Raw genomic sequence first — 27,245 nt, 5'->3', positions numbered from 1 at the left:
TCCATACTACTTATATATTACTAGTTAGTTTTTATTATTTTAGCAGCTGGTGTACTAGAGGTAATCAAATATGTTGTTACTTGGCAGGCTTTACTTAAGGAGTTGCAGGCTTACAAAAAAGCCTGCAACTCCTTAAGTAAAAAATTACATGTGACCTGACGGAAGTCAACGAAGTTCAATTGCAGCCCGTATCCAAAAACGTTTCTCGGCCTAAATCTATGGGGGCGTATTTACACTCAATACAGCTGCTAGGATAACTCGCACCGGCGTGCGAATACTATTTTTTGAGCCTCTTACGAATTAGTGAAAAAATACAGTGAATTCCTACTTTTGATCACTATCAAAAGTCCTTTGAATTTAGTTTGGATGGAATACTGGTAACATTTGCATATACTAGTCTATATAAGTTTACTTTTTCCCGACGAAAAAACTCACCACCAGGCCACTTCGTATGCGCTTGATCCATATAAATCCATAGGCCTATAAATGTAAAGCGCAAGTAGACTATTAACACTTGGGCCGTTAAAACTCGCAATCTTACTTTTACAATGTAATTGTTTCTTCTATTTTTTGCCATTTTATAATTTAAATCGGGCACTTAATTAGGAATGTCTTTTGTGCCCGCTTGTGGCTTCTCCTTATCCATCCACAAAATTACGTAATGCATATCCTCGATCAACCACCTTTATTGTACAGTACTAAGGAATACTGAACGTTAGATCATTTTATTAATTAAATGTATAAATGTATCACTTTACACGTAGCGCAATGCAGCATTCTTATTAGCAACAATTTGGCTTTAAGCTTCCTGCAGCCGTTGCAGCACTGCTGAATTTAGCAACGACCTGATAGAGACGGCATTCCCATTTCAATACGTTGCGCCCCATGGATTCAGGATGAGAATTCAATATGGCCATATGAGGAGGACGTTTCGAAGGCAAGCAAACGAGTGAATTGTATATTATCCAAATTCATTTTCATAGCTTACTTCGATAAATGAAATATTTATCGCGTACAAGAATACTTTTGTTTTCTGCAAAAAAAACGTTAAATTAAGCCAGTAATTAAGCTATTTTACGTCAAGTTTTTAGTTATTTATTTTAAAAAACAATGATAATATTATTTTGAATTTTGACTCGGTCCGCAGAGAAAATCTCTAACTGTTACGGTGATTAAAGTTCGGATATTTATAAATCATACTTAATAATTTTATGGCCTGTCACGAACAGATAAGGCATCAATTCTAATGACATATACTTTCGGAAATAATTCATTTATTTATGCATTCTATTGGTAGTGCTAAACATTATAAGATTATTTCTCCCTCACTAAATTTCAAACAAACCCAATAAAAGCTAAAATACAAACTCAACAGTAAAGAATAAAGCATAAAACCCAAAAAAACAACAGATCAGTGTTTCTCAAACTATCACGGTATTTGAGAAACGCGTGTCTTAGGAGCTCTATATATAACTTATAACACACGTTATAACGTGTGTTATAAGTTACGTTAAAATTCATTATCACGAAATTTATTTCATTATTGATTTACTATCATTATATCATCAGTTTTATCGTATTATCGAATATATATTTACCAGTCATTACTTTCACTTCATTCCAGAAATATAGTAGAAGGCCTAAACTTTGCTTCAAAATTTTTGAATGATCTCTATTGGAACATCTCTATAAAAACAGATAAGTAAGTACTGCAGAACTATTTATTTTTTGTCAAATTTATTACGATAAAGTTACATATATGAAAGTGAACTACATGCACTATTATATAGTATTCTTTGTGTTAATGCAATAAACAACCTAAATAAATTTATTTCATCAAGTCCGTAATTTTCTTTTAAATGCAATTTCTCATAGCCGTCTTTTCAATTATTTCCTCGATCTAGTAAAATGCATTATAACTATAGTCGGCAAATCCAAATATTTTCTCGTTATGCTTAAATGAAACAATGCATCTTTATGATTATGAGAACCAGTTTTCATTGACTCGTAAACAATTTTAGTTTCGTCTTCGTTTTATTCGACCTATTCAACTTTTTCCATTCATTTTCTTTTAACCATATGGCATATTTCAATAAATCTCAATAAATAATTATTTTTTAAAGACGACTTCTCTCTCTGTGGGCACTGACTGCCATTTTAGTAAGCCTATTATGAGTTCGACCAAGCCCACAATGGAACGAAGCCGAGTGGTGAGAGACGGGGCCTAACATATCTGGACGAACTATTCCTGAAAAATTCGGGATTTGTCCCTATTCATTCCCAGGTCCCTCAGAACAGTAGGTTACTTTCTTAACTGCTCAGTCATTCAGCCCTCAACAAATATTGTAGTACAGAGAGCACTGTCGTCGTACTTTATGGACGGTGATGATCGGTTATAAATCTTCTTTAAAATAATGTTCTCGTATGCGGACTTCTGCTCTAAACATGTCGACACTGCGCTCATTTGAACAGATTGCTCTGTTAACTGGAGTTCCACTAATGTAAAAGAGAGTAAAAATCGGGAGCGTGAAAGAGTATTCTTTTAAGCGAACTATTTCCTTATTCGATGCTCTGTCAAGTGGATTTGACTGTAATAATAATGTGTACAAGGTATAGAAACAATACTCAAAATTCAATATTTATTGATGAAGACATTGCTCTCGACAAGTGATTAAGCAATGCATAAATATAATATATGATCCAAAGTATTTTCACGGTAACACGTAATTTGATTTAAATACCTGTATATTTTTGTGATATATCAATGTCACATATAATTTTAAAATTTCGCTGCATGACATTTTTTTTCCCGATTACAAACGCTAAACAAATATTCCGACCCACCTATTTAGGCCTACTCATTGCTTAATTTCTTGGCTGTCGCCAAGAAATTAAGCAATGAGTAGGCCTAAATAGCCAAGAAATTAACCCTTAATTCGATGTTTCTGGATTGATTATAAGTAATCCAAAGATGATTTAACGTATACGGGAGAATGTGAGTAGGTTATGTGCAAATAAGATACTACGCCATTTTATATAAGGGATATGAACATCGGCGAGGGTCCTGGATGCTCCGCGGATGCTCTCGCGGATACTTTGTGTTTGTCTTCAAATTATAGCCTACATATTTTAAATACAATCGACCCACCTATAACACTGTTGATTATTCCGTTTTATATGAATTTCATGTTGTACGAGTCACTTAGATTTTACAAATACGTGAGCCGTTCACAGCCCAGCACACATATTTGTAAAATCTAAGTGACTCGTACAACATGGAATTCATATAAAACGGAATAATCAACAGTGTTATAGTGGATCGACTGTATTTTTTTTTTATTTTATATACACAGTATTTAAAAATTTTATTACATCTTTGTCGTATATTCTATAATATATACACACACACGTATAGGCTATATAGTAAAAACGAAAATATTTATAAATAAGTATCTATTATATTATTTTTATATATGAAGTTTATCACTATGTGTTTTCATTACGAATTTTTCATTTTAAAAAATTCATAAGTTTAAATCAACTTATGATAAATGATAAAGTGTTAAGATCTGTTGTTACACGTACTATAAATTTATTTCTGGGCGCTAATAACTTTTAAATATTTGAATTGTTTGTTTAAATTAGTCTCATTCAAATCACTTTTTCACACAGCATACATTTTGTGCTCACACAAATTATACTTACTTTTTTGCCAGATAAACCTTAATTCATTTTCAACACTCACATTTAATCTTAACCCAAACTTTAATCAAGACTCAAAAACTGTTAAAAATTAGTTTATATAAATGAAAGAAATTGTTTAATTTACCTTCTGTCGTAGTTGGAGTAATTGTAGTAGTTGTAGTAGTAGGCTCAGGAGTTGTGGTAGTAGGCTCAGGGGTTGTGGTAGTAGGCTTAGGGGTTGTGGTAGTAGGCTTGGTAGTCGTAGTAGTAGATGTAGTACTTTTCTTTTCCTTCTTTATACACACAACTCCTCCCTTTGTATTACATTCTTCAGCAACTAATTTATAATTGTATTCGCATGACAGCAACCCACATTCTCCTTTATCAGATGGTTCTCCCTCAGCCCAAATCGAATCTGGTACATCGCTTCCGTCTAAATTTTTCCACTCTCCATCTATCTTTTCCACACCAACCCATGAGTAACCAAAAAACATACAAAGAACAGTGTTGAACAAATTATTGTAATCATCTTCAGTCTTTACAGGCATTACAATAGCATCGTTTCCACATCTTATATCAGCATATTTTTTCATGTCATACTTGAATTTTAAACATCGAGATCCCGATTTCGAGAAACCATCTTTACATGCTAAATGAAAATTAAAAAAAATTCTGGAGTCAAATTGCTGAAATAGAAAATGAAATATGGCTTGAATTTGTATGGCATTTTAAATAATTTGAAAGATCGTTAACGCAAAAAATAAAAAATATATTAAAAAATCGTTTACTAAGATAAATTAATATTTCTTCTGATATTTTAATAGTTTGATTTTCTCTATGTTTATAGTAATTCTCTGCTGTTTAACAGATGTATCCAACCTATCCAATTGTCTTTCTCATATTCTCATATATATATATATCTATACTAATATTATAAAGAGGTAATGTTTGTATGTATGTATGTATGTATGTATGTATGTATGTATGTATGTTAGTTTGTATGCAGCAGGTAATCTCCAAAACTACTCATCCAATTTCAAAAATGTTTTCACCAATATTTAGAATGGAACTTCAGGGTGAACATAGGCTGTATATTATTCCGTTAAACATGGGGGATGGACAGTTCTTTACGGTAAGCCTTACGGAGAAAGCTTACCGTAAAGAACTCTGCTTCTATTTATACTATTTTAGATGCGGCTTTTGCATTTTTGATTGCATTTTAATAGGGTACGTCAACAAAATGTACACAAAGAAGGGATTTTTCGATATCCCCCCGCGGGGAGAGTGACAGGATTAAGGCTTACTGTGAAGAACTTGGCTTCTATTATACTATTTTAGATGCGGGTTTTTGCGCTTTTGATTGCGTTATAATAGGGTACGTCAAGAGAATGTACACTAAGAAAGAATTTTTCGAAAAANATTTTAAAATAAAAAATTTCTCAACATATAATCGGGCTGAAATTTTGAAATTACAGACCTATATATTCCAACTAAGGACAGTCTGTCCTTCATTAATCTCGAAAACGGAGTTAGCTAGATGAAAATCGAGACCAGATATGGAAAGCTATATACAAATATAAACTATATAGGAACTTCTGATCTGGACCGGAAGTCACGTAATTTTTTAAGGTTACAAGGTGATTAAAAGTTGCAGCCGTGCAATGCGACGATGTTACAGTAAATAATTGCTCTTATTATTACGAATTTTTGTTTATTTTATTTTATTTGAAAGTTTATGTGAGGTTTTGCTTGGTTGAGTATACATAAACGCTATCAGATCCGAGTGGTTAACCCATGCAAACCTCAACGATTGTAACATTCCTTATTTAAAGATGAGTGTCGCGTGAATCGCGATAGAGAGGAGTTAACACACGCTTAAATTTATAAATATATTTACGGTATTTAATATAGTGAGAAAACACATTAATTTTCCGATCACACACGAGGGAAAGAGTTTACATAAAACTTAGTTCATCATATGTTATGACATGGATGCTGAAGGTCAGTCGTCTGAGTTTTCAATGGCAAAGTGATGGTTAGACGGAAGGCGTATAGCGACAAAGGATCCGGTTCATAGACTGGCGGATGATGGACACTAGACAGTTGGTCGAAGTCCTCCATATCTTAGCGCCACCCTGTCGGGTCCCGTCCTTCACATCCTTATCACCCAGCCGTCCCACTGTGAGCCTGACGAACCCAAAATGGGCTTGCTAAAAGAAGCTCTCTTAGGATCACAGGGCGGAAAAATTTATATTCAAAAGTAAAACAATTTCCTTTTAAAATGTATTCTCTGAAACACAAAAGTAACGACAAATTTCTTAATTAACATAATGAAAATAAATATTTTCTGAAAAAGAATGAAAATTATTTGGCAATTTAAAAAATATTAATTTAATCCATTAAAAAATTTACCTTTTTTTAACAGTCTTGAGTTTTCTCTGATTTTAATCTTCTTTTATAAGTTATTTTGTTTGTTTATTGTATTAATTGTAACAGGTATACTACTAACTTTTAGGTTAAAACATTCAGATATTCGTTTCATTTATTCTCATTCAAAATAACATAGATATAGGCTACTTACGTTATTATCATCCATTAATGATTCTAAATCAAATATATCTTGAAAGATTAATTAATTAAGATGAACGATTAAAAAAAAATTATTTGACGAATGACGAAACAAATTAACTAAGACACTTATCTCAATTGTTAATGTGGACTTTTGATGAATCTGATGATAAAATTTGAATTATGAACAGATTGAATAACTTACTCTTGGTTGTAGTTGGCGCTTTAGTAGTCGTAGTGGTTGTGGAAGTAGTTGTAGTTTTTTTTTTCCTGGCTCCTTCCTTTTCGCATAATGCGAAAGTAACTACATCACAAGATTTAGACACTAATTTGAAATCTTTTCGACCTGCTATAAATCCACACTTTCCTTCCGATGGTTCTCCGGGAGCCCATGCCGAAGCCGGGATTTTACTTCCATCCGAATTCTGCCATTCCCCATCTTTCAATATGGCATCTGTCCAAACTAAAAGAAACGTACCGTGACGAATTTCATCGTAGAATCTTCTGTGATCGTCTTCGTCTTTAACTGTAGCTAAATGAGCTTTTCTTCCATTACTATTGCACCTATTTTCTGCATCGACTTTCTTTTCGTTGCCGAATTCGAGTAATTGGTAACTTAGACAGAAAGAATCATATTTATGGAAGTCATGTTCCGTATCGCATTCTGTTAATTATTATAATTAGAATTTTGTTATTAATAACTTAATGAAAAAAAAAATATTTAGCTCACCTCCATCGACTGGATCTTTCTGACATACGAAAGGAGCTTTGTAGTCTTTATGGTTACATTGGCTAGTTTTTAATAAATATTCCTCTCCTTGAAACCATCCGCATTTTCCGTTATTCCAGTCTGGTTTATCGTCCCATAGTGTATAATCATCCGGGTTTATTTCGGTTTCGTCAGAAAAAACCATTCTGGTTACTTCCATCGAATATGAGCCATCTCCTTTTCCTTCGAAACCATTCCAATATCTGTTTTTAAATTTATAATTATAAATAGTTTGGTTGATCATATCCATCGATTCTTCATCTATGATACGGAATCCCGATGAACCAGATCCGCATCCATACGTGGATTTTAAACTGTCGTGACTTCTGATGGGTATTAGAACTAAGTAACACTCATCGTTTTTGCCATCTACATAAGATTAAGAATTGTTATTACATTATCCCAAGTAATTTTATATATCGTGTATTTTAAGATATGTTATTAAAAACCTCTAGAATACGAAATTTTTCTTATTTTTTTATATTAATTATTTAGTTTCTAATTCCCTATTATGCCACCCATCTTTTATTATCATATAATATTATTTATAAGTCGTTATCACAGATTGATAATCCTCTTATAAATAACTATTATATGATAGTAAAAGATTGGACTTATAATATAATTGAGATGGTTGATGATGATGACGATAATAATAATAATAATAATAATAATAATAAGCGCAGAGCCCAAACGGTTAGGAGTTGAAAGTTGGTACACAGTTAGGGTACACCATGAGAATGTACACTAAAAAGAGATTTTTGGAAATCCCCCCGCGGAGGAGAGGGAGAGAGTTAAGGATTACCCTGAAGAACTCGGCTTCTACTGTACTATTTTAAATTAGGTTTTTGCGTTTTGTAGGAATCGAACATATTTTTAGACTCATCTAAAAATTCTCTAATTAGCCTCGGAAGAGGAGGACCTAAGTCTTGCATCCGGTGAAAATGGGTAAGATCGGCTATATAACTATAAAGGTTATCTTACATAAGGGTTTATCACACCGAGTGACCAATCTAACACATTTTAAAAATTCTTTATTCTTCTACTGTACACAATTTAGAGAATGTTTAAAATGTATTAGATTGGGCATTCGGTGTGATAAACTGTTACGTAAGATAACCTTTGTAAATATAAATCGAATATTAAGTTATAATGTAATATAGTAGAAGGGTTAGAAATACGAAATAATCTAATAATCTTAATCTTTGCTGTTGTTATTTTTTGCCCGAGCAACGCCGGGCTCATCTGCTAGTTTTCTATATTTTCAAAATAAATAAATATTTATAAAAATAAAAGGAGTAGCATTAGACTGTAAATGAAAAACTTACCAATAGTACATAAATAAAAAGTGGAATATAGAATGATAATATATCGAATTTCCATTCAGAAAAGAATATTCATGCGGCAATCTCAGTATCAATATATGAAGTGATCGGAATTGTTTAAATTACTGTTGCTGTCGAAACGTNAACTTATGTATAGTCGTTTTTTGTCATTTTCTGTATGTAAATTCGCTTTATAATTTTGTATTTTATTACATTATTTTTCTTTTTTAATTTGGATATTATTTGTTCTGACGCATGACGACTCTTTCTTGCAGTTCGTTGACTTGCCTGTACATTTTTTGAAAAAAAATATATATATATATATATATTATATTATTACTTACCACCGCTATCTTTTTGTTGACATACGTAAGGTGCTACAGTGTTTTTGTCGTTACAAGGAGCAGTCTTTGCATGTGGACCTCCCTGGAACATTACACAGTCATTAGAATATCCCCACTCTGGATCATCTTTCCATAAAGGAAAATCTCCAGTATTCATTTTTTCTCCGTCAGTAAATTCCATTTCTTCTACACCTCCACCAAAGCCTTTTCTAACTGCTTTTACTCCATTCCACAATGGCATAGGGAGACTAAAGCTATTGAATTTTTTCTTTATTTTTTTCCAAACTTCTTCGCTTGGGATCGAAATTAATTCCTTTTTATCTCCACAATTCTTTATTGCGTCGTTTTTCTTATTAACAGGTAAATAACTTAGCGTTATAGATCCATCGTCATCATCTACAGATTTGAAATTTTTTTTATATATATAATATTATAATATAATAAATATTAAATATATTTATTTCTACAGAGGGAAATTTGTCTGCATGTTACTATAAAACGAAAAATTTTAAGTGTTCTTATAAAATAATAAAAACAATTGCATTTTGTATATTGAATTTAAAACCATTTCGAATTCGGTAGACAATGAAATTTGAAAAACTTACCTGCAGATATCAGAAATAAACGAATAAAAAAAGATGTTAAAAGAAAGAAGATTTTCATTACAGTCGAGAGCTTCATTGTAACCTGTATAGAAATGACTAGAAAATAGTTATGATTAGCGTGTATAAAGTTAACAATAATGATAAAATCTGAAGCAGTAAGTCACGATATAGAAAAGAAATCTCAATTCAATATTCTCGCATTTTTTCAATAGCAAAAAATGTTTAAGAATTAATAAAGATAAAGCATTTACACCCTGGATATATTCCTACTTTTATTGAATATTTGATATACTCCAAAACCATTTTTTTTTTCAAAATTTTTACATAGTATTTGAATAGCAAATTTATGAAAATTTGTTCAAATAATATAATTGAATTAAGATTTACATACTGTAATATCATAAAATACTGTAGAACAATATGTATTTTTCATAGTTTATCATGTTTCAAATCAATAATCAGATTATAGAAAGTTGGTTTTAATTAACTGTACTAATGATAAGGATTACAATTATCAATTAATGCAAACTAACATTAATACAACATTAGTTTTTTTTTTGTTTTTTTTTTTGGTTTCAACACTTAATTGTTTAAGTTTATTAAAATAAATAGATTTTAAATTTTATATGAAAAACAACGTAACATTTTAAAATTGAATTCCGTTCATATATTTCATGTTCATGTAGATCTTATTGAACTTATGTCGGCAATTAAAAATAGATGGAAAACTTGTTTGTTTACCGTCACTTGGTAACATTGTTAAGATTAAAGTTAAATTATACCATTAAAAATTGAACATTTGAATTTGATATTAAATTTTAAAATTTAAAACTTCCGCGTTACTTATTATATCAATTCCTCAAACCGCATAAGTGGAAATACTTCGAATTGAATACGAAAACTTATTTTCAAACGTTAACACGAAATAAATAAATTTATAGAAAAATTAAATTAATTAAAATATCTATAACCGTTTGGCAGATAATAATAAGGGCTTATCACACCAATGATAATGGGCACAAACGCTCAAGAATCAAAGTAAAAACATTTAATAAAACAAAAAGGGTGTACAATAAGATGATTAAATAAGTATAGAAACCGAAAAATCCAAAATGCATTTCGGACTATTTTACAATAGAAAAATAGTCCCTCATCAGTTGGTAATAACGAAAGGTTTTAGTATACTTAAAAAATTATACAAGGTGAAAAAAATAAATTTAAAATTAAACTTAAAACTATGCCTAAAGCTATACAATATAAAGATGAAACCGTCGCCACGACTGTATGAGCAGTAAGCATTATCAATGTAGACAGGAGTAATATTTCTTCATAACTTTGCATGTTAACGTGACGAACAGAGTGCAAAAACAGTAGGACAACAGAGTTGCGGGTTCAGACATTTCTACAAGATGCAGTTACAAGTTACAAAGGAAGGCCGGATGGCCGCGCGGTCAAGGTGGTAATCTACCGCTTTGGGAGACCCCGGGATCTGAATCCGGACGGGTCAAATAATCCCTAAAATTTTTTCGGGGTGTGGTCCGTCCGGATATGTCTGGCCCCGTCCCTCACCACCTGGTGGCCCCATTTTGGGCCTAGCATGTACTCATAATGGGCTTGCAAAAAGAGGCTCTCTTAGTGCCCACAAGGCGGAAAAAGTTAAAAAAAAGTTACAAAGGAGGTGTGTTACGCTTACACATCTGGAGCACAAGAATCATTGGTGTTATAAGCCCTTACTATTATCTGCCTCACGATTATAGATATTTTAATTAATTTAATTATACTTAGGGCTAAAAGCAATTTCTGTAATAATAATGCTATAGAAAAATGTCGATGCGATGTCATACATAGCGTAAGATTGAATTCAATTCGTTTTCATTAATTTAATTTTATTATTATTATTTCTTATTTTTAAAAAAATCTTATAAGAATGAAATTTTCTATAAAAATAATTTTTTTAATTCAGAAACGAAAATTTTTAAACCTGGCAACACTGTCTCGACAAACATGTTTTGTGGCGTATGGTTTGTTTTGCGGAAACACGTGTTACTCGATCGCGTTGTTAAATATAATTTTTACACGTAAATTAACATTAAATATTGTTGTTGAATATCTGATCATATGAATCGATTTAAACTGCATAATGTTCAATTTTTCCACTTTCAACCTAAAGCCATTCAATGCTTGGCGTACGACGAAGATTCGGAATTATTGGCTGTGGGAAGGTAGTATGTCGCTTTGATTTTTTATTATTGTATTTTTGATTCGTTATAACTTTATGTTTTAATAAGAAGAAATGTTTATTAGTTATTTAGATGAATTTTAGCTTGTGCTTAAGTAATTTTCAAGAATTAATCGCGAAATAATATAGATATTGAAGAATTGTTGGATTTTGTATGTAATGTGTGGTCGCACGTTGTCCTGTTGAAAACTGGCCACTGGCAAGCCCTGAAGATATGGGAAGACAACGCTAAACATTGAGCTTTGCAGGCTTGTTTTAAATGATATGTATAAAACATTGCTTCTTGTATAGTCTGAATTTTTGTATAGATCCAAATTGTTGGAGATGTAGTGCTTGCTGTTGAGTGTACAATTAATGCATACTAGGTGGGTTTGGGAGTAGAAACAAATGGCACCCAAACCATAATGCCCGGTTATGGATCATTATTGGCAATGCAAATTGCAAGGGTCAGACAGTCTCTTGCCACAGTGCTGCTAGACATGGAGTCAACAATTGTGGTGTGTAGACAGAATTTTGATTTATCAGAGAAGATGACGATCTGCCATTCTTGGTTTCAGTTGTGACTAGAATCACAATGGAACTAGAGTTCCATTGTAATTCCAGTCATTTTTTTATTTTTCTGTTGCCTTTTTGCAATTCATGATTAATAAAAATAATAAAATTTTACTTACAAATTAAAATCAGACAAAATTTAACAAAGTTATAAACCGTGGCACCGCAAACATCTAGTCTTGTCTAATACACCAAGAGTGCTACTTGTTCATAGATGGTGTGTGTAATTGAATTAAGTTATATACCAAACAAAAGTCGTATATTGAGCAAAATTTGTTTTGTCCAAACAGGACGTATTCCGAATTGGACGTATTCTAAAGCAGACACATACCGAAGTACCACTGTATATACATGCCAACAGATAAGTAAACATTTTAAACCTGAAAAAAATCTAAAAGTAGATAATGGTCTTATATAATGGGTATAAAATGCAGACTTTTATCAGAGTAGTAAATAAGTAAAATAGTGCTCCAAACAATTGCTTTACACCATTTGCTATAACACTAATAGGCTGTTATATTTTGAACTAAAATTAGTGTTTGATTATCTTACTTATTGTGGAGATTAATATAATAACAATTCAGTATTAATGAATGTTACACCATATTCTGTTTCCAACAGTTGATATATTGATTCTACTACAGTAGAACTATCAAGTGGTAAAACTGATGATGCTGATGCAAATTCATATAAATACAGTAGAACCTCGATTATCCGGACCTCTATTATCCGGATTTTTGATTATCCGGATTGTTCAAAATAAACAAAAATTTTACGAATTTGCTGATTTGCACTTGGTGAATTATAATACTGTTTATGTACGTGATGGAATGAATAACTTTTCTTGTTTCAACAATGTCTCGCCCAGCACAGTGGTCGTAAACTCTTAAATATATTTTGCGTCGTAATAAAAATATAACTTGACATACGTATTTATAAATAATTTATATTCAAATTACATCATTTCTATGACCAAGGGCAACATGGGCCACCACCTATGCCTCGCGCCTTGAAGGTTTATGCATTACTTAAAAGCCGCGAACGCAATGAAAAAGTTTTAGTCATCATAAAACGATAAATAGTTTGTCAAATTTTTATTCATAAAAATGCAGTTTCAACTGCTTTTTATTTTATAAAATCCATCTTCTTGCACCACCAGAGGGCCTTTTAAACAATAGGTAGTCTGTTAGCGCTGGTCAGTAGAAGTCCAAATTCAATACGAATGTTTGTTTCTTGAAAATTTGATCTCGATTTAAATACAGTATTTATTTTTAATATTACTGATATGTCATCTAAAAGAAAATGTGTTGTATTATCATTAAAAGGCAAATTAAAGTATTTGTTTCGATTATCCGAATTTTTCCTTATCCGGACTACCTTCATCCCCAATTAGTCCGGATAATTGAGGTTCTACTGTATATAATATGATATGTTTAAAAGTGTTAGAAAGCCGAACCTTATGGCATACCCTTTGAAAAGGAAGGATGAAGAGTTTTAGAGGAAGTGAAAAGAGGGAAGAAAAGTGAAGAATGATAGGAAAGTGTGAAGTGGGAACCATGGCACCGTCGTGTTCCATTTATTGAGTATACTTGGCACATGGGGCATAGTCCACAGATAACAGTATGTTCAAAATATACAGAAAATAAGCCTGCACATGGTACTGCCTCTAGGGAGACAGGGAATGTGAGCAATTGACAGCTATGCACATGGACAACCAACACAAGCTGCATATAAATATAATATATTTTAAGAGTTTTTTAATTTTTAGTATTATATTTAGCCTTAGAACAAATAGGGTTTGCATCAGGAAGGACATCCGTAAAGCCTATGCCAAAACTATATGGAAGTAAGCTATAACTGTGTTAGGATGCCCTCCCCCGAAGAGATGCACAGTTATGTCGCCCAAAAACTATGTCAAAGGAACTGGGACGACTGAACCAAAATGGGTTCAGATAAAGAAGATAGTCCAGAAAGAGAACAGGAAGAAGACAAGTATAAGAATAGGTACTTTAAACATCAGAACATTGAATGGGAAGAGTAGAGAGTTAATGGATCTTATGCAAAGAAAGAGTAAAGATTTTGTGCCTGCAAGAGACAAGTTGGAAAGGAAATAAAGCTAAAGAACTTGGTGAAGGGTACAATCTGTTTGTGAGTGGAGCGAATAAGAGAGGAAGGAATGAAGTTGGTATCATAATTGATAAAGTTCTAAAAGACAGTGTCTGTGAGGTTAAATGAAGGTGTGATAGAATTATAAGTGTTAAGTTGGGCATTGGTGGAATTTTCATTATGATTGTGTGTGTGTATGCTCCTCAGCCAGGTAGTGGAGAAAAAGAAAAGACAAACTTTTGGTCAGATCTTGACCAAGTGTAATGTGTGTTCCTATGAATGAGAGATCTGTTGGGGCAATTTAAATGGTTGTTGGGAAGAGGAAGAATGTGGAAAGAAGAATTCTTGAGAGGTGGAGTGTGGGAGAAAGGAATGGAGAGAGAGAAAGACTAGTTGATCATGCTGTGGCTTTTGGCCTTGCACTAGTTAATACCTACTTTGAGAAGAAAGTGAACCAACTGGTTACATACATGAGTGGAGGTAGATCCAGCCAGATTGATTTTTTTCTTGTGCCTCAGGATACATCTGAGTGAAGTGAGAAACAGTAAGGTGTTAAATGGAGAAAGTGCTGCTATACAACATAGAGTTCTCTTGGTGGATTGTGACTTTCTTATGGACCAATTGTAAGAATTATATTAGCTAGATTGAACAAAGGATCAAATGGTGGAGATTGAAAGAGGAGGAATTAAGGAAAGAGTTTAAGGTAAAAGAAATCCAGTTTCCGGATGATGTGCAAAAATAGTGGTTGCTGAATAGTAATTGCATCTTGAAAGTTGGAGAAGAGGTTTTGGGAAAACTTCAGGGAAGAGATTGCCAGAAGGAAAGGAACTTTGGTGGAGGAATGCTGAGGTACAATCCACAGTTAAACAAAAGAAAGAGGCAAAGAAAAGGTGAGATTTGATGGGAAGGCCTGAAGCTAAAGAAACTTACCATTTGGCAAATAAAATGACTAAAAAGGCAGTGGCTATTGTAAAAGCAAAGGCTTTTGAAAAGGCTTATAAAGTTTTCAAAAGTAAAGTTGGTGAAAGACAGTTGATGAGAATTGCCAAAGCAAGAGATAGGGCATCAAAAGATTTTATCTCTATTAAACTGATTAAAGGGTCACAGAAAGATGGAAAGTATATTTTAGGAATTTATTGAATGAAGAAAACTCCAGAACTTTATATGAGAATGGAGAGGCAAATGAAAGAGTGGTGCAAGATATTAGCATAGAAGTGGAAAGTGTGCTTAGATGGAGAAAGCAGTAGGCACTGATCAGATTCCGGTTGAGGTTTGGAGAGGTTTGGGTAAGGAGGGAATTGAAATCCTCTGGGACCTTATGAAGAAACTCTCAGGAGAAGATCCCAGATGAATGGAGGAAGAGCATTATGATGCTGATCTTTAAAGGTAAAGGAGATGTATAGATTTGCAGAAATTACAGAAGTAAAAAGTTATTGTCCCATACTATGAAGATTTGGGAGAAAATTGCAGAAAGAAGGATTAGGCAGGAATCTGAGATTGGAGGGAATAGTTTGGCTTTTTACCGGGAAGGCGTACAACTGATGCTATCTTTGCTTTAAAACAGCTGATGGAAAGGCACGGGGAGATGCAGGAAGGTTTGCATATGGTGTTCATACATCTAGAAAAGTCATATGATAGGGTACCAAGGCAAGAGGTATGGAGATGTTTGAGGGAAAAGAATGTTCCAGAGAAATATGTTAGGCTCATCAAGGAAATATATGAGGGAGCAAAGACCCAAGTTAAGAGCAGTGTGGGCACTACAGAAGGGTTCTTCGTTAATGTTGGTTTGCATCAGGTATTAACCCTTATTTGTTTGACCTGATAATGGACATGATGGTGTGTGATGTGAAGTGTGAGGCTTCATGGAGTATGCTATTTGCGGATGATATTGTGCTGTGTGAACTTTCCCAAACCAAGGCTGAGAAGAAATTGGAAGATTGGAGGAAAGTTTTGGAAGAAAGGGGCATGAAGATTAGCAGAACTACAACAGCTTATATGACTCTGAATGGTAGAGATGAGTGTAATATTAAAATCCAAAATGTACCGTTTCCTTTGGTTCTGAGTTTTAAATATCTTGGGACATTTGTCGAGATAGGAGGAGGATTGAACTCGGAGGTGCAGCATAGAATTCAATGTGGATGGATGAACTGGAGGAGCTGAACGGTGTGTTATGCGACAAAAAAGTTAGCTGCAATCTGAAAGGAAAATTGTTTAAATCAGTTGTTAGACCTGCAATATTATATGGACCAGAGACATGGGAAATAACAAGAGCCCAAGAAAGAAAGATGGAGATGGAAGAGATGAGAATGTTGAGATGAACATGTGGCGTGTCAAGGAAGGATAGAATAAGGAATGGTTTTATTAGAGGTTTTGTTAAGATGGGCTCCTTGAGCAAAAAGATGCAAGAATGCAGGTTGAGGTGGTTTGGCCCTGTAGAGTGTAGAAGCGACAATTATGTTGGAACGAAGATTGAAAAACTGGTAATAAAAGGAAAGAGGAAAAGAGGAAGACCAAAGATGCATTGGAAAGATAAGGTGGAAGAAGACTTGAACCAGAGGGGACTTAAGACAGAAGCCATTGATAGGGAAAAATGGAAGAAACATATTAGAGAAGGAAACACCAACCCCATATAAACATGAGAAAAAGTCACTTGTTCTTTTTCCGTATTTAGACATGTTTAGATACATAAGTACTTATCATTATGTTACATGTAGGTTATACTATATGAATACCAGACTATATCATATAGGTTTCATTAAGTACGCACTATGATGTTCACTTTTCTTGGATTATATTGTTGTACTCTGCAAGATTACTTTAGAAATATATCTCTTTAAAGAAAGGCAGCAAAATTTTAATGATATTTGCCTTGTTTTATTCTTATGCATGACCATGCATATGAGGCCATGCAAAAAAGCCTCAGTTTTCCCTACCCCAATTTTGACAGCGTTCAGCAACTTCCCATTTAAATATTTTAATTAGAAAAAAATATTTCATACTAATTTTGAGGCATTTTACAACTTTGTAATTTAAACTGTCCCACTATCATTCATAGGCGCTGAGATAGGATTTGGCTTTATGAGAAAGGAAATAGGCAACTATACCATTGAATAGCCCACTTTCAATTACTTATACTTCTATATTCTTGTATTTAGTTAATGCATAGCAAAAACAAGATATAGCTAGGCACAGTATTTTTGTCTGCATCAATAGTTCTCAAACTTTTTTTGGCTCACAGCAAACTATAAAATACAAAAAAAATTTTCTGTGTACAAAATTTAAAATATTTATTAAGAGCTTTAAAAATTCACAAATGAATTTTTCTTTGGACTAACTGTATAAGTGACCTCTTTTGTTATCCCTTCGAACACCATCAGAAGAAAGGTCAGAGATCTCTGCTGGTGAAATAACAATTTCACGGCAGAGATGACTTTTCTTTAGAGGCTATTATTCCCCGCTTCAACATTCAAAACATTAAAAAATTCTATCTGGCGGTGGCATACACACTTTAAAAATTATACACTTAATAAAATATTTTTGCCAGAACATAAGTAAAAACTTTAATTTTTACTTATGTTTCAGCTAAATATTTTATTAAATATATTAATAGCTATTTATAATTTAAAACGTATCTATTCTGATAACTGCTATCCTGTAGATCTAATCTAGCTAGTTTACAATTAATGTCATAACTTGTACAAGTAACTTAAAGAAAAACTTTGACTCCACTGTGAGACTGTTAGTTTCTGATGTGCAATAAAGAAAAAAATGTGAAGACATTTTAGTGTTTGTTCTAAATTTTTTGAATTTTTTAAAAGTATATTTATTGTTCTTGCAAATTTTTATTAATAGGGTTTTTTTTTCTTGTTTTTACATCCTGTATAATTATTGTATTTGCATGTATCTAGCAAAATTGTATAGCAAACAAAAATTTTTTGACAGCTTTATTTTCAAATAATAACTTATAAATTTATTTGTTTTTAAATAACAATTTAAAAACAAATATTTATTAAAGTAATAAAATTAATCAAAACAAAATATATAAATTAAATAGTAATTATTTAGTTAAACTAAAGAAATAAAATTATTCTTTATAGGTCAGATTCTTCAATTGAAATATGGGATTTGAAATATGCTCCTTATCAAGAAGCTGTAAGCTTGTGCTTTTCCTTTCTTAATTAATTACTTATAGTAAACTAAATTTTTATATCAATATGTATTTATCAGTTAACTTTTATTAATTTACTTACATGACATTTGTAATTCTTTGATTTTTGTTCTCAGATTATAAGTTGCTCTGAGGATACTGTAGAATCTCTTGCTTGGTATAATGGTCGTCTGTTTAGTGTTGGATTGAATGCTGAGATAGCTGAATATGATTTGATTAAACTTACCTCTAAGGTAGGATTTTTAATTTGTCATTTATTAGTACAGTAATAGATTTTAAAATTTATTTAATACTAATTTAGATATCTGGGATTACCTGATGATATATAATGATGATACTGTAATAGGATAAAATTTTGCTATGAATAGATAATGTACAACCTTGCTTGTAATGAATTTTTTTCACTAATAAAAACTTAAAATAATTTATAGTACAATGCATGAATATTTATTTTTGTAACAAAAAGTAATTTATTATAAAGATAAGTGATCATACAAACATATCAGAAAATCAAATTTTGGGAAAATATGTGATTTATAATCTCAAGAGCCTTTGCAACCAGTGCCGGCCCGAGGTAAGTTTTAGGATGGAGCGAGATCCTATTATGGCNGATATTAAAGTATTCCTTTGCTCATTTTGTCAAATCTTCTATGGAAACTTGATTGTTTTGGGAAACAGCATTAAAAGGACTGTAGTTGTTTGAAACTGAGAGAGAGTTTTCTTCATAAAGCTTTATCTGGACCTCCCCTTTCTTGAAAACATTTTATAACTACCTGGATTCTCCATATTCCATATGATACTTTATTGAGATGCTTCTTTTTTTATACTTCTAGATAATAATTTTCCTAATTGCTTCTGGTAATGCCTTACCTCTCACCTTTTTTCATAGACATTAATGTGAACAGCTGAAAGTGACTTGCCTTTTATATGCAAGATGTGACACAAGAAAAACTACAAAAAATAGCAGGAAAGTTTTGTTTTCTGCTCCTTATTGCTTGAATTTGTTCATAATAAGAGTTGTTAATTTTGTTTCAAATTACTATAATAGTAACATTACAAAAATGGAAAATTTATATACAAATAAAATTTTGAAATACATTAAACTATTGAATTATAAATATATTTTGTGTAGATCTAAATAATATATATTTAGTGTTAATTTTTACAAATATATATTTAAATCATCAAAATTAAATATTTTAGATGGTTACATAAAAATGGTAAAATATGCTAAAAATAATTTTCTAAGTATTGCTATATTTTATTGGTAATTTTTATTCTTGTGTTCTATTTTAACATGTGCAGAGAAGTGACCAAGCACGTGGTTAACATATGTTTACTCACTTCCAATTGTGATTGACCAATAAAAATCTCCAGTGGAATGATATCAACAAAGTGTTTGTTTACAGCAGGTTACAAGTTAGAATATACATGATGGACAGAATTGTTTGAATCCATTCAATATGACACCACCAGCAAAGTGCAAATTCTGAACTGATTGGTTGAAACAAAAGGACAAGACAGATTGTACAGTAGGATTATGGGCAACTGTACATTTGGATGCTGACTTATTTTGCAACAAGTGTAATTGCATAATACAAATGAAAAAGTTTCCAAGAAGTTTTTAATCATGGAGGTACTACCAAGCACACACAAAAATTTACCTGTGCTTATTGGTCCAAGACAGTTACACCTGACATTAGTTGCACCAGGTGATACTTTTCCCAGGGCCATCAAAAAATGATGAAATTTCAAGTAATACTGACAATGTGTCTGGAGATGGATCAGCAACTGTGAGTTTATATAGTTCAAGAGATGCTGCATACCATGCAGAACTTGTATGGGCCATGAAAACAATATGTAGTAATTTCCCATTTGCTGCTTCTAATAATATGCTTCCAAAAACTAAACTTCCTGAAGGAATATCAGTGATTGAGAAGAAATTAGAGATGCCACAAATATTCGGCTACTATTCGGTATTCGGCCTATTTTGCTACTTTTTTTAATATTCGGTATTCGGCCGAATACCAAATCGTAAAAAAAAAGCACATATTACTCAAAAACGTATTTATTTTAATCACAAGTTATTACATTTAATACTTAAAATCTATCAGTTGCAAGTTGTGATGAATGAAAACAATTTTTTCAGCATTTGTTGATAGCAAATGATTGCGCTTTTCCTCATAAACTATACCTGTTTCTGAAAATAGCCTCTCACTATATACACTACTGCCAGGAGATGATAGATAAATCTTAGCGAATTCTGTCAGGCTTGGATACTGTTTTGCGTTTGCTGACCACCACTTGTAAAGGTCTGCCGTCCGATGTAGGCGAATAGTTTTCATATAAAATGATACGAAATGGAAAATTAAGCACAAAGAAGAAATCACCATCAACTCCAACCATGTAAATCCCATGGACTTTGAGCAACACATCCCGTACTCTAAGACTATTGATCCTAGCCAAATAATTAACCTCAACAACGTCATTCCTCACTCAGCTATTACTATCTATACTGATGGATCTAAGGCTGACGACAGGGTAGGCTGCAGCTTTGTTGTATACACAAATATTGTGGAATCTTACCACAAAAAATTCAGGCTAGCAGACCATTGCAGTGTTATTCAAGCCAAACTTCTCGCAATCCTCAAGGCTTTTACTTGGAGCTCAGAGCTCCACAATCACACTGACATCCACATTATTATGTACAGCACTGCTGCCATTCAGATCATCAGGAACAACAACACCCACCCAACTGACAACAAAATTAAGAAAATCCTCCTGCGTTCAAGTAATAACTATTATCTGACCTGGACTAAGGCACACCAAGGCACCAGAGGAAACGAACAGGCAGACACTTTGGCTAAGGAAGCCACCACTGATGACAGTCTTCCTATACAGTACAATGCTATTCCCTTCTCACATGTCTGCAAAACCCTCTGGGAAGAACTGCAAATCAACTGGCAAACTGCTTGGGACAGAGATCATAATATTACCACCCATGCCTACCTTCCCAACATCAAGCACAGGAATGACCTAACACGGCTAAATCCCAGTCATAACCTTACCCAATTCCTGACCAACCATGGCCACTTCAACAGCTACCTCAATCGTTTCGGTTTCCAGGACAACAACCTGCGTGCTTACTGTGGTGTCTGAGATAGGAGTGACCACTATGCTTTTGATTGTCCTATGCTCCTCAGGGAAAGGACTTTCATTATTACAAGCCTTCCAGCTAACATCACCTGTCCCTGTAATCATCATACTCCTCAATAGCAAAGAGCTATACGAACTTTACATCAAGCTGATAAATACATACCAGAGGATAACACCTGTTCACGGTTTCACTCCATCTCCTGCTTAATCTATCACCTTGTTTCTGTGTACTTACTGTGTACTTATTTACATGCTCTGTACCATTTTCCATTGTCCTGTACTCCATCACCAACCCCAATTGTGCTATGCGGTATTGGGGATGTACTTTGTACATATGTAAATAAATTGATTGATTGATATAAAATGATACAGTGATATTTTTTAGTAATAAGGACTATTAGTAACACAATTTGATGTAACAATGAACAAATAATGCATGTCATGACACGATCTACTCGCAAATAAAACAAATGCACCCGTGGTGTTGCTACTGCACCCACCGCAATAAGACAAATCGTAACCTGTCACCTGCGAAATGTACACATATTTTGCTGAACATTCAGCCGCTGAATATTCGGTGTTTCGGCTGAGAGCATAGCCAAATATTTGGTATTCAGCAAAATCACTATTCGTGGCATTACTAGAAGAAATTGTACTATTTAATAACTGGAGCATTGGCTCTCTATTTCCAAAAACAAATGCTAGAAGTAGTCCACACTTCTTCATTCTTTACAATTAGTTAAGATGAAACCAGCAATGTGGAAAGTAAGAAAGATTATGAGTAATGATTAAGTTTTGGTCTGAGCAAAAAGAACAAGTTTGCAGACACTTAAATACAGTTTCTCTTGAGTGGGTAGATGCAGAAACATTGCATGCACACATTATCAAAGTTATCGATGATGCCAACCTGTCACTGCACAAACTTTTGATGATAGGATCAGATGGTTCAATTGTTAACCAAAAAATGTTAAGACTTTTTAAGGAAGATGTACTGGAAATTCACAAGAAAAGCCTTGTTGACATTGGAACATGCACAATTCATATTATTCATAATACATCTGAAAACATTAAGTGAACTGGGTGAAGATGCATCAGAACTTATTGTGGCAATTTACAGATTTCTTGATTGATGGCCTGCTCTTTGGGAAAGTTGTAAATCTGTGCAAGAAAAGCTCAAGTTGCCCAAGCATAGATTTATAAAACACTCAACAACACATTGGCTGACATTCCATGATACAGCATCAAGGTTAATTGAGCAGTGAGAGAGTTTTAATTAACTTACTATTTCTTAAAGTATGTTCATTCAAGTAAACAAAGCATAATGTCAAATGCTTTGTACAGAAGTGTATCTTGTTTGTTGAAGATTCCTTCCATGAAAGCAGAAGTACTTCAAGGCATTTCAAGTGCAGAAATTTTCACAAAATAAATATAATTTTTTCAAAGAACCTCTAATACATCTCCTGTACAGCAAGCTGTGGGACTTGCTTCTAAAGCTAGTTACTAGAATTTTGAAAGTAGATATTTTGAAGCTTGTCATTCAGTCTAAGTCTGCTATGCCTGATAGTAATGTATTAAATCCGAAGAAATTATTTGACAAGACACCTCTTCCATTAGAGAAAATTATTTGCAGTGCTGAGGTCGCCAATGAGTTGAGTAAATTAGCTCAAGAAGATCAATTGCATTTTAAAGTTGCTTACAAAAACGCTATGTTGTGGCTTTCACATATTTGATAGAAAAAACTCCAATTCAATGCAAACTGTTGAAATCATTGACATGTCTTCAGCCAAGTAATATTAGTGAAAAAAGCACTTGTAAGGACATTGTAAGCTTTGCAAGAGCTCTTCCATGTGACGTTGCTGAGAATACTTTGCAGGATGATTGGCAGCTATGTCAACTTGAGCAAGTTGAGAGTGATGAGACAGACTCAGCAGATGAGAGAATTGATTATTATTGGAGTCAGTATTTTAAATTGGTTGACTCCCTTGAGAATGCAGGATATCCCAGTGTAGCCAAATTGGAAAAATCAGCATTGACCCTGATCCTCTCTCATGGCAATGCTGATGTAGAAAAGGGGGTTTTCAATTTCACTTAATGCACTTCCTCCTGATAGAGCATCAAGGTCAGAAAGTATGCTTAATCCACTTTTGACTGTTAAAGAGGGAGTAAACATGTATGACCAAAGCCCACACCTTATTCCTATTACAAAAGACCTACTGAAATTAGCTGCCTCAGCACACAGAAATTATCAAGAACAATTAGAAAATGAAAAGAAGTTAAAATAACAAGAGAAACAGAAAAAAAAAGAGAAAAAGAGGAAGCACAGAAACATTTTGAAGAACAACAAAAGAAAGCTGTTTGTGACAAGGAAAAGATTATGGCACTGCAGCAGAGTTTAAAACAGAAGAAAGTGAAATAGACAAGACAGGCCAAATTTTGTTAGAAGCAGCAAACAAAAAACTGGAGAATGCCAGTAATAACAAGAACATGAATGTATACTGGCAGCATATTTCATGCTTGTTATTGTTAAAAGTTTTGATGATATGAAACTGTGCTTTACAATTTGTTTATGCTTCTAACACAATAAAGTGTTATAAATTAAGACACTTGGCGGGTTTTCTCATCTTTATTTAGTTGATCGCCGCAGACCTCAGGCACCACTTGAGCGAGCACGCCCAACGTCGCCCGGCCAATCCGCACCCTTCTTCGGAACGGGCGTCTCGCCAGGAGTCCGCGAGTCGAAGGTCCCGCAGGTCGGCGGGCCGTCGAAGCCAGGCGACGTTGGGCGTGCTCGCTCGAGTGGTGCCTGAGGTCTGCGGCAATCAACTAAATAAAGATGAGAAAACCCGCCAAGTGTCTTAATTTATAACACTTTATTGTGTTAGAAGCATAAATAAATTGTTAAAAGTGTTCAAAAGCAAGAGGAAGCAAAAAGAAGGAAGCTGAAAACATCCAGAAAAATCTTAATAAAAGAACATCATCTTTCATGACTGATTATTTACAGAAGCCAAAAACTTAAGTATTCATGGTTTACTGGAAATATTACAGTATGTACAGAAATTTTTAAAATGTATTTAACCATAACAGAATAAAAAGAAAGAAACAACTTCTACTGCTATTTTGCTGAGTTTTCCTTCCATGTTTTCACTTTGTTTTGTCACTACTGCACTTACTTTTTCTGTATTTCAACTCACTTTTCTCACTTTTTCAGAGAGAAAATGGCACTCCAAGACCTGAGATCGCTACATTTACAAATAAATTATTTATCAATACGTAGTAAAAAACTAATTTAATGTCCAATGAAATTATTATTAAAATATATNTATGTATAGTCGTTTTTTGTCATTTTCTGTATGTAAATTCGCTTTATAATTTTGTATTTTATTACATTATTTTTCTTTTTTAATTTGGATATTATTTGTTCTGACGCATGACGACTCTTTCTTGCAGTTCGTTGACTTGCCTGTACATTTTTTGAAAAAAAAAAATATATATATATATATTATATTATTACTTACCACCGCTATCTTTTTGTTGACATACGTAAGGTGCTACAGTGTTTTTGTCGTTACAAGGAGCAGTCTTTGCATGTGGACCTCCCTGGAACATTACACAGTCATTAGAATATCCCCACTCTGGATCATCTTTCCATAAAGGAAAATCTCCAGTATTCATTTTTTCTCCGTCAGTAAATTCCATTTCTTCTACACCTCCACCAAAGCCTTTTCTAACTGCTTTTACTCCATTCCACAATGGCATAGGGAGACTAAAGCTATTGAATTTTTTCTTTATTTTTTTCCAAACTTCTTCGCTTGGGATCGAAATTAATTCCTTTTTATCTCCACAATTCTTTATTGCGTCGTTTTTCTTATTAACAGGTAAATAACTTAGCGTTATAGATCCATCGTCATCATCTACAGATTTGAAATTTTTTTTATATATATAATATTATAATATAATAAATATTAAATATATTTATTTCTACAGAGGGAAATTTGTCTGCATGTTACTATAAAACGAAAAATTTTAAGTGTTCTTATAAAATAATAAAAACAATTGCATTTTGTATATTGAATTTAAAACCATTTCGAATTCGGTAGACAATGAAATTTGAAAAACTTACCTGCAGATATCAGAAATAAACGAATAAAAAAAGATGTTAAAAGAAAGAAGATTTTCATTACAGTCGAGAGCTTCATTGTAACCTGTATAGAAATGACTAGAAAATAGTTATGATTAGCGTGTATAAAGTTAACAATAATGATAAAATCTGAAGCAGTAAGTCACGATATAGAAAAGAAATCTCAATTCAATATTCTCGCATTTTTTCAATAGCAAAAAATGTTTAAGAATTAATAAAGATAAAGCATTTACACCCTGGATATATTCCTACTTTTATTGAATATTTGATATACTCCAAAACCATTTTTTTTTTCAAAATTTTTACATAGTATTTGAATAGCAAATTTATGAAAATATGTTCAAATAATATAATTGAATTAAGATTTACATACTGTAATACTATAAAATACTGTAGAACAATGTGTATTTTTCATAGTTTATCATGTTTCAAATCAATAATCAGATTATAGAAAGTTGGTTTTAATTAACTGTACTAATGATAAGGATTACAATTATCAATTAATGCAAACTAACATTAATACAACATTAGTTTTTTTTTTGTTTTTTTTTTTGGTTTCAACACTTAATTGTTTAAGTTTATTAAAATAAATAGATTTTAAATTTTATATGAAAAACAACGTAACATTTTAAAATTGAATTCCGTTCATATATTTCATGTTCATGTAGATCTTATTGAACTTATGTCGGCAATTAAAAATAGATGGAAAACTTGTTTGTTTACCGTCACTTGGTAACATTGTTAAGATTAAAGTTAAATTATACCATTAAAAATTGAACATTTGAATTTGATATTAAATTTTAAAATTTAAAACTTCCGCGTTACTTATTATATCAATTCCTCAAACCGCATAAGTGGAAATACTTCGAATTGAATACGAAAACTTATTTTCAAACGTTAACACGAAATAAATAAATTTATAGAAAAATTAAATTAATTAAAATATCTATAACCGTTTGGCAGATAATAATAAGGGCTTATCACACCAATGATAATGGGCACAAACGCTCAAGAATCAAAGTAAAAACATTTAATAAAACAAAAAGGGTGTACAATAAGATGATTAAATAAGTATAGAAACCGAAAAATCCAAAATGCATTTCGGACTATTTTACAATAGAAAAATAGTCCCTCATCAGTTGGTAATAACGAAAGGTTTTAGTATACTTAAAAAATTATACAAGGTGAAAAAAATAAATTTAAAATTAAACTTAAAACTATGCCTAAAGCTATACAATATAAAGATGAAACCGTCGCCACGACTGTATGAGCAGTAAGCATTATCAATGTAGACAGGAGTAATATTTCTTCATAACTTTGCATGTTAACGTGACGAACAGAGTGCAAAAACAGTAGGACAACAGAGTTGCGGGTTCAGACATTTCTACAAGATGCAGTTACAAGTTACAAAGGAAGGCCGGATGGCCGCGCGNGACCTTTACGGGCCGAGCCCGCGCCGCGACTCCCGGCGTGCCGACGCACTTTCTCCCGCCCAGTAGTACGCCGCGACCGGTGGAGTCACTTCTAAGCGTCAGTCGTAAGGGCTGGTGGCTGAAGGTGGCCGGCTTTCCTCTCCTCGGAGGGATCGCCG

The 27,245-nt window shown here is 32.9% G+C and overlaps 3 protein-coding genes across 4 annotated transcripts in view; 1 reads left to right on the top strand and 2 right to left on the bottom strand.

Moving 5' to 3' along the window:
* Nucleotides 1-3,769: 3,769 nt before the first annotated feature.
* Nucleotides 3,770-4,277, bottom strand: LOC111625260 (basement membrane proteoglycan-like). The gene is made up of 2 exons (XM_023368363.1): nt 3,830-4,277; nt 3,770-3,783 (listed from the first exon to the last, which is right to left on the bottom strand). Exons 1-2 carry the CDS (start codon nt 4,275-4,277, stop codon nt 3,770-3,772), a joined length of 462 nt encoding a protein of 153 aa, XP_023224131.1.
* Nucleotides 4,278-6,102: 1,825 nt separating this feature from the next.
* On the bottom strand, nt 6,103-8,436 carry LOC111625248. Its single transcript, XM_023368345.1, has 3 exons — nt 8,350-8,436; nt 6,983-7,390; nt 6,103-6,916 (listed from the first exon to the last, which is right to left on the bottom strand). Exons 1-3 carry the CDS (start codon nt 8,402-8,404, stop codon nt 6,387-6,389), a joined length of 993 nt encoding a protein of 330 aa, XP_023224113.1. The 5' UTR covers nt 8,405-8,436; the 3' UTR covers nt 6,103-6,386.
* Nucleotides 8,437-11,300: 2,864 nt separating this feature from the next.
* Nucleotides 11,301-27,245, top strand: part of LOC111625254 (U3 small nucleolar RNA-associated protein 4 homolog) — a 72,817-nt gene continuing 56,872 nt past the window's right edge. For both annotated transcript variants that reach the window (XM_023368359.1, XM_023368357.1), the window contains exons 1-3: nt 11,301-11,517; nt 18,290-18,344; nt 18,477-18,593. In XM_023368359.1, the coding sequence (XP_023224127.1) occupies nt 11,414-11,517; nt 18,290-18,344; nt 18,477-18,593 (276 nt within the window). In that variant the 5' untranslated portion in view covers nt 11,301-11,413. The remainder of the gene's footprint in view (nt 11,518-18,289; nt 18,345-18,476; nt 18,594-27,245) is intronic.

Source organism: Centruroides sculpturatus, unplaced genomic scaffold (genome assembly GCF_000671375.1).
Source record: "Centruroides sculpturatus isolate CEXI.00-Female unplaced genomic scaffold, Cexi_2.0 scaffold393, whole genome shotgun sequence".
NCBI lineage: Eukaryota > Metazoa > Arthropoda > Arachnida > Scorpiones > Buthidae > Centruroides > Centruroides sculpturatus.
This window is presented reverse-complemented; position numbering and strand designations above follow the sequence as displayed.

Coding starts and splice junctions, on each gene's coding strand:
- LOC111625248 (XM_023368345.1), bottom strand. CDS start 8,404: ATGGAAATTCGATATATTATCATTCTATATTCCACTTTTTATTTATGT. Junction 7,391..8,349: donor TTTTTATTTATGTACTATTG/GTAAGTTTTTCA, acceptor AATCTTATGTAG/ATGGCAAAAACGATGAGTGT. Junction 6,917..6,982: donor GAAAGATCCAGTCGATGGAG/GTGAGCTAAATA, acceptor AATAATTAACAG/AATGCGATACGGAACATGAC.
- LOC111625260 (XM_023368363.1), bottom strand. CDS start 4,277: ATGAAAAAATATGCTGATATAAGATGTGGAAACGATGCTATTGTAATG.